Raw genomic sequence first — 8,322 nt, 5'->3', positions numbered from 1 at the left:
TTGCTTTGCAGATCTCGGTTATTAAATTAATTTATCCGAGATCATCTACAACAGCACTTTCTACCAAAAACCTGTGAAACGTTTTCTCAAACGATAAAAAAAAAAACCTCAGATGAATATTTTAGTCATCAAGACGTGTTAAACTGTTGCTGCCTTTTTCTTTCAGCTCTTTCACCTTTATTCATATATAATGGCAGTAATGCAGCTTTTTTTCTGCCACACATCAATTTTTCATCAACTGCGTGTGCCTTTGCAACCAGGGAGACCAGATTTCAACCAGCCAAATGTAGGACAGATTATAATTATGAGGTGTGTGTGTGTGTGTGTGTGTGTGTGTGTGTGTGTGTGTGTGTGTGTGTGTGTGTGTGTGTGTGTGTGTGTGTGTGTGTGTGTGTGTGTGTGTGTGTGTGTGTGTGTGTGTGTGCTGAAAGAGATTCAAATAGATTTGTAAAGTAAAAATACAAATCACTCAATAGACTAAAATGTTGATGTAGAATAATAATCTAACAAATTAATGCTGTTAATGTAACTTTAACCAATAATCAGATCATATTCAAGTATTACCCTTTTTTCACTGCTTAAGTCTAAAATGAACGATTTGTTACAGCAGTGCAACTTTTGTTATTTCAGCTGCTAACAAATGTGTGCTATTAGAATTCAAATTTAGCAGGAATGCATATTTTTCTTTAGGCTATTTTTCATGACGTTCCCCTAAAATAATTTTGCTTATGTTTCCCTAAAAGTTCTACCCTGGTGCACCCAGATCACAAAAACAGAGTAGTCTGTGGGACCAAACACACATGATACACACACCTGTGTGTGTGCTAGCCACCAAGAAAATCTGACCAACAATGGCGTTTAATGGGTCTGATAAATCATCTTTAGGATGTTTTTGGTGCATCAGTAGCACAGCATGCTAGATCAGATTTCACATAGCAGAAAAATACTAACTTAAGTGTATGTGGCTAATTTATTAGAACTACATAAGATAGCAAGGGTAGTTAAAAATAAACAGGATATTAATGAAACTAGTCTTGTTTGAATGTTGATGTCTTTATGAAGGACTTTGTGATTTTATATACAGTATAAATAAACTTTGCTTACTTACCCATTCATGTCAGAACAAAGATGAACATATGCTAACAGTGACTGCCATTACAAAGCCTTGACATTTGTTTTTACTTTTTCTCTGATGACGATACAACAGACTCTCTCAGAAGACTGTTATTTATTTATTTTTAACAACAAAAACACAAAAACCTGTAAATTCTTGTAAATGCCTGTCTGTAGGCCTACATTTCATATAATGAAAAGAAATAACATAATATATTGCTTCATCCCTAACTGGGATGCCATTTTTTATCTTTCATGATAAAAAAAACATTTTCTGGTAAAACTTTACAACAAGGTTCCTCTTCTTAATGCTACTTAGTGCATTATTAAACTGTCAATCACTGCCTCACAGGATGTGTGGGTGAAGGAAGACTCCATGGCGTGCCTCACCCTTTAAAATAATTTAAAGATGCAATGCTGCAAAAAAATGTACCCTCTGATGCATAATGGTCACTACAGTGGACAGGTACTCAGAATAGTATTTTTTTTCTACTGAGCACAGCTGTTGAAGACTTTATTGCATTTGAGTCCCTCCATTTGCACTTCAGTAAGTCAAGCCAACATATTTCATGTGCAGAATGCACGCTGTCCACTGAGGTGGACATGTAATAAATTATTTATAAATTATTAAATGTTACAAAAAATATTTGCTGAAATTTGTTGAAATTTGTTTCATTCACACCTAAAGATGAATGAAAAAAATTGTTAAAAAAACATGGTTGAAGATTTCATAATTAATGCATGAAAGGGTTAATTGCCCACAAAAACAGTTATTCCTTTTTGTCACACAAAAATGTTTTTAAATCAACAGAAAATCTCGCATTTACTGATAAACTGAATAAATACAAAATGCCGATTTCAAATGATCATTCATAGATAAAAGCAATGAAAACCAAACTGCACTGATGAGAAACAGTCACTTCTCTCATTGATTACCTGGGATTAACCACAACATTTACAAAACTGGGATTAGTTTCACAAGTTACACCCGTCACAAATGCTTCACTGTAGTTTTTGTCAACTGAGAGTTTTTATGACAGTAATGAAGTCACTTGCTTTTCACATCTAGGACAGCTTAGTCTGGATACATTAAAACAAGTATTTGAAAACTGCATTTTATATTTATTCAAGCTTGTCTGACATTGAAATATTTTTGTGATCTGAAACCTTTAAAGGTGCATGAAGTAAGACTGACATCCTGTGGTCAGATTTGGGTACTGCAGTATCAAAACCAACAATCCACTCAGAACAACTGTTGCCAGCTACGGCTCAGCACCAGAACATTCTAGATGATGACATGCACAATAATTTCATAAGTAAACAAACACAACAAATTGTTAGCTCAATGTTAGCCTTTAGCATTCTTAAACAGATAATAGAGTAAAACAAAATTTGTAATACTTATTTTGCTTAAATCGTTTCCTTCCTTCTTTTGCTTCTGGACCTGCTCCTTTTACTGACTAAGATTCTGTTCCCAACGCTGCTGCTTTGGCGGTCGGTGTCGAATTACAAATGTTGGCGCAGACTTGGCAGCCTTGCGGACACACACGATTGGCTCTGGAACCAGGAAGTATGGAGGTGGGGCAGATAGTAAAAATTGACTACGTCCTTCTTCAGCCTTTTTTAAAGGAGAAACACTGACAAGCCCCCAGCTGGCTCAGAAGGAAATCTGAATGTAATCGTCCTTCCAAAATGACTGAAACATTAGAATGTTTTGTTATTATTTCACAGAAACATTCTTACTTATTGCTCTTTTGTGAGACAAAAAAGGTAAAAAAATTGTGATTTTTTTCCTACAATTACCATTAATAGTGTAGACCAGGATAACTGTTACGGCTACCGTAACAATAATCTAAAAAGCAGTATGTTTGGATGTAATTCTATATAAAACTACAAGAACTTCAACATTCTTACCATTTAGCATTTTGTGTGACAGTAAAACAAGTTAAGGTGTTCCAGTTAATTTCAGATTTTCACAAAAAAGAGGCTTCACAGTGGTGCAGTGGCTAGCACTGTTGCCTTGCAGCAAGGAGGTCCCGGGTTTGCATCCTGGCCTGGGGTCTTCCTGTGCGTGGGTTCTCTACGGGTACTCCGGCTTCCTCCCGTAGTTAAAAAAGCATGACTGTCAGTTTAATTAGTCTCTCCGAATTCTCCTAAGGTGTAAGTGTGTGTGCATGATTGTCCTGTGTGTCTCTGTGTTGCCCTATGAGGACGTACCTCACCTGCATGCCCAGAGACTGCTGGAGACCACGACCCTGCCTGGATAAGTGGGCACAGAAAATGGATGGATGGATGGATGGATGGATGGATGGATGGATGGATGGATGGACAAAAAAAGAGTCTAATCATGAGTTATCATCCAATCTGCTGACTGCTGCATCATGAGACAATGGGACGTCTTTCAAAAGCAGAGTCAGTTTGAAGAGTTTTTCCTCTGTTAAACCAAAAATGTTGAAACACTGAAAAAGGCTTCCAATTCATCGAAGCTAGGTTTTCTTCCTCCTGAACAGTTGGCTCAGCCGTCTGCGGGTTGCATTTTTCTCAGGTGACTGCATATTTTGGCTTGAAAGAAGAAAAAAAAGCATCAGACAGAAAATCCATGTTGTAAAAACTAGAGTCAGTGTGTGGGCAACATTTTCACTCAAAGCGAGACGCGACAGCTTTAAGCTAAGCCTCAACTGTGCATCAGTTCTAGGTCACTGTATCCAATATGGCTGATAATAGACCAACACACATACTTCCTCCAAGCATTTTATTAATAAAACTGTCCCCTTAGAGGTGACAGTTATAAATATCATGCCTCACCCTTTTATCTCCGATGCATCGGACTCCGAACGTCTTAGATTTGCAAGCTTTGACCTCCAGCTCTTAAATGATCTACTCGACCCCTCCTTTGTTATCTCCTGAAAACACACCCACATTTCAGTTGCACATTATAGCATCTACTGTGTGTTGTGCTGTTCTGCACATGTATGCTACCTGTTTTACATGGTCTTCCTCTACGGTTTCTAGCAGGTTACTTGTGCTCATCAGCTGCACTCTGGGGTTTGCATTCAGCTTTTCTGCACCGAGTGCACACACATTTTGTCAAAGAAGAAACCTCCGAACAAAAACAGCAAAACAATGAGGAATTCAGGAGAAAAATTTGTGGAAGGTGACTCACTGGAATGCAGCAATGCAAATGTCGTGTCTGATGCTGATCTTTGGCGAAAATGTCTGGACTTTGGCGGCTGAGGTTTGCTGGAATTTAGCTCTACATTTTCAGCATTTTCAAGTGTATGAGTTGGAAACTGGTCCTCGTTAATAGCCGACAAGTCAGTCTGACAAGTTTCCTTTGAGGAAAAACAAGTGATGGTTGGTATTGTTTTTGAGGGACTCAGAATATTTTACTGGCATAAGTCATGTGTATTAACTGTCATCGTTTGGCTCACCTGAGGTTCCACGTGTTCCCAGAGCGCTTCCGTGTCTTTCTGTAACACATTTTTACTCATCTGCTGTTTGGCAGCTTCTTCCAGCATCTGACACACCTGCTCTAGGTAGAAGAGCCCAGGACTCAGTTCTTTTCCCTCCTTCACTCTAAAGCCCTGCACAGACAATTGCACAATAAAGTAACAATAGATAGTTTTAAAACATTGAGTTAGAGCTTTAACATTGAAATACATGATTGCTGAGTTAAAAACTTGACCAGTTTCATTTTTGACACCAATCTGCAGCCCTCTGCTAACTAAAAATTGCACATGATGGTTTTGTGGAGTGGGTAGGTATCCAAGAAGATAGAGCACTCTTTACCTGCTGTATGGCTGTTAGCTATAATGCTAACGGTTAGCATTTTCATTTCATCGATCATCAATAAAAAGAATAAAAAGGAAAAAAAAGTTTGCTTTTCTAGTTTGCATCATGGTGGAACCTAGAAGTAAAAGTAAGACAGTAATGTCTTTGGAGGTGAAGCAAACTAAAACCAGAGTGAACATCAGTGTGGCCTACACTAGTTTGAGGGAGTTAAAGAAGGCTACAAAATCACGGACTGATGGTGACCTGGCCTTCTTGCTACTAGATTTGTAACTAATAATATTTTAGTCCAACAGTGGGAATCTTTTTAATTTGTGGTTAATTTTAGTATAATAAACAGAACTGACTTGTAGAGCACAGAGGTTTAGGAGAATCTGGATCTATCTTAGGTTTTATCGTTTTTATAATATATAAATGTTATAAAATAAAAATCAAATCCAAACCCTTCTCTATGTCTTTGTCTTTCACACTAAGAAAAAAGCGTGGAAAAATAAGGGTTTTTGCAATGTTTAAATTAATGAAACTTTTAAAAGATATTATATAATCTAAATGAATAATAACATAAAATGAATCATAAAAAAATAAAGCTGCTATAGCAAATCTGTGAAACCGGCTAGCTTTTAAACACAAACATGGTCAGAGAACTGTTACCCTTCCCGTCGGCGATCAACCCTAGACCATGTTCGCCGGAAACTGGAACAGGCATTGCCACAGGAAATGAGATGGCGCAAAACACCAGCCGCTGTTTCCTAGGTCCAAACGTTTCTTGTTGTCAATGACTTCAGATGGTGTTTTTCTTTTTGGTGTTTTCTCGCAAAATACACAAGTGCGTAATAAATGGAGGACCCAAGGAAGTGCTGCAGTTTGGTGAGAAAGACAACCGGATAGTTTATTGGCAGAAGTTTTTAGACAATTGCGAGAGAACCGCTTCATTAATTAATTTTGTTTTTATTTTAGTATATTTATAGCTATACAATGTTAGAAGGTTGTTAAGAGGCATGAAGGGAATGTTTTAAGCTAGCTTATTTTGCAGATTTGTCATTGATCATAACAAGACAAGATAAAAATGTCAAACTTTTCTTAGTGGAGTTTAGTGCATGTTTCAATAAGATATAGAGATAAAAAAAATTGTCCTACAGAGCAGCTGACCTGCTGGTTAAAGGGTTAATGTCCATAAATCCATAACATCTGTGAATCTTAATCTAAATTTCAAATGTAATTTGTCATTTCTTTACTGAATCTCCAAATTTCTATTACCGAGAAGCAAACCTTCCATCAGTTCAGCGTCGTTGTTTTTCAGCTTTTATTTTTTGATTATAAACAAAAGTAGATGGTTTCAGAAATCTTTGGCAGCTGTGAAAACCCTTCTTTCGGCGACATCTATAAACTCGCTAAGCTTTATGGGTTATCACATTTCAAAAACCTTGCGCAGAACTTTCTAAACAACAACAAGAACCTGTTAGGTCAGAATCTAGTTATTAGTTTGACTCACTGCTTCTGGCTCTGCACGAGCGTTGTGAAAACAATGACCCATCATCATTTCTGTGTTGAATTACTCACAGTTATTTAACCCCAAGTGCAACAATACAAGAAAATCTCCTACACACACACACACACACACACGCACAAACACACACACACACACACACACACACACACACACACACACACACACACAAGAGCTGATATTTAAAAAGAATACACTTAATCCTGTTATTGTGGCAGGTTTGTGACAAAACATCAGCTGATTTTAAGACTGGTGTGAGGAGAGAGATGGTCATAAACCCACTCAGATTTAAACTCAGGGCTGTCTCTCTCACTCTGCTGTCTAGTTCTTTCCATTTGAGATCCCTGCAGACTTTTCAACTTCCCTCTCCATTCCTCACATGTCAGTCAGCTGGCCAGACTGGTTTTAGATCCGTCCAACTGAAGGTAGATTTGTGAGCATGAAATATCACTGGTAATAACGTGTGCTTTAGAAAATGGAAGAGCAGCTGCGTCTGTGCATTTATGAGCGTGTGCTGTGCAAGACTCTACTTGAGCCTGAGTCACCGGCAAGAATGAAATCCTGAAACCGGTCCAAGCTAAACAAATGCAGCACACTACATATTCTCTGCCGTGCAGAGACCAGACTTGTTTACGTTCAAACAGTTCATTTAAAAAGGATTTTTACCTCCGATTTCTGCATTTCTGTCATTTGTCTTAAAGGGATAGATGGGTTAAACCTCCTCCTCATGTCAAAGCTCTGTGACCTCGGACACCGTGCCAGCTCTGATGCGTGCCGTTTGGGAAGCAAAGATGATCCAGGCAAGCGGATGAACACCTCATCCACGCGTCTTCGACTGTTTGAGGCAGTCCTGCGTAAGGCTTCTTCTACTTTGAGGTTCAAGGCAGATGGCCCCTTCTCGGCTCTGCTGGGACACAGCTGTGGGGACGAAGAGGAGGAGGATGACAGCAAGGGAGAAGAGAGTTCAGGAGACTGGGGTGTTGATGCTAAAGCGAGCCCTTCGCTTTGTAACAGTAGTGAATCCATTTCTGTGTTGTCTGTTAAATCAGAAGACAGGGTGACAGGACTTGGTGTTCCACAGCTGGTGGATTCTACTCCAGAGTCCACAGATTCTGATCGCGGGCTTAGTCCAACATCAGCTGTGGGTGCTAGAACATCCACAGTCTGAAGCAGCCGCTGCTGTGGAGAAACGCTCTCCTCGTTCACCCATGCCTCCATGAGATTCCCAAAGCTCTGGTATAAATACATCTCCAGAAAGCTCCAGCTTCGCTGCTGACCTACAAAGGAGAAAAAGAATAAGACGGCAGCTGAGACGACCTGCTCAGATAAGAAGGTGAGAATTCCCTCTGATCCACCTCTACTGCTTCGCCACACCTCTTTACATCACAACTGCATGTTCATACCTGTTTCTATCTGTCACCAAATACCGGGAAAAAGGGAACTTGTGCTTCAATGGCCCTTTGAGATTCGTCTCTCCACCTGTAAGGAAATGAAACAAGACTTGACACGATCACACAGACGGGATGTTGTCATTTGTTTACCAGCCAAAAGGAAAAATTATTAGAACTTAGAAGCTACCCATTATGTCCTGAAGATGAGCTAGAAACAGAGCTGAGCTCCACGGCCTACATGCCTTAATGTTACAGAAATGTAGGGTGTCGAAACTCTCCCGCTGGTGTACATTATTGTGGTAAGCTGTGAGAAGCCAGTTGCAACAGTGTGAGTTGTGTCGACACATTGGCAAACCAAACAAACCCGGATTGATCTAAAACAGTAGGAATGTGTTGAACAGACACTCCTGTCTGCATTCTCCAGGTGAAAACGTGGCCCAGGTAGGATCAGATCTGATCTGACCTGACCTCTGAACTGGTTCACAACCCAGGAAACACACACAAAAGTAAGACTGTTAAAGT

At 39.3% G+C, this 8,322-nt stretch overlaps 1 protein-coding gene across 1 annotated transcript; it reads right to left on the bottom strand.

Annotated features, from left to right (window-relative positions):
• Window positions 1–1,217: 1,217 nt before the first annotated feature.
• On the bottom strand, window positions 1,218–7,783 carry si:dkey-106l3.7 (uncharacterized). Its single transcript, XM_015940942.3, has 6 exons — window positions 7,076–7,783; window positions 4,545–4,697; window positions 4,277–4,445; window positions 4,093–4,175; window positions 3,919–4,016; window positions 1,218–3,675 (listed from the first exon to the last, which is right to left on the bottom strand). The coding sequence occupies exons 1-6, from the start codon at window positions 7,655–7,657 to the stop codon at window positions 3,600–3,602; spliced, it is 1,161 nt and encodes a 386-aa protein (XP_015796428.3). The 5' UTR covers window positions 7,658–7,783; the 3' UTR covers window positions 1,218–3,599.
• Window positions 7,784–8,322: the final 539 nt, after the last annotated feature.

This window comes from Nothobranchius furzeri, chromosome 6 (assembly GCF_043380555.1).
Source record: "Nothobranchius furzeri strain GRZ-AD chromosome 6, NfurGRZ-RIMD1, whole genome shotgun sequence".
Taxonomy (NCBI): Eukaryota; Metazoa; Chordata; class Actinopteri; order Cyprinodontiformes; family Nothobranchiidae; genus Nothobranchius; species Nothobranchius furzeri.
This window is presented reverse-complemented; position numbering and strand designations above follow the sequence as displayed.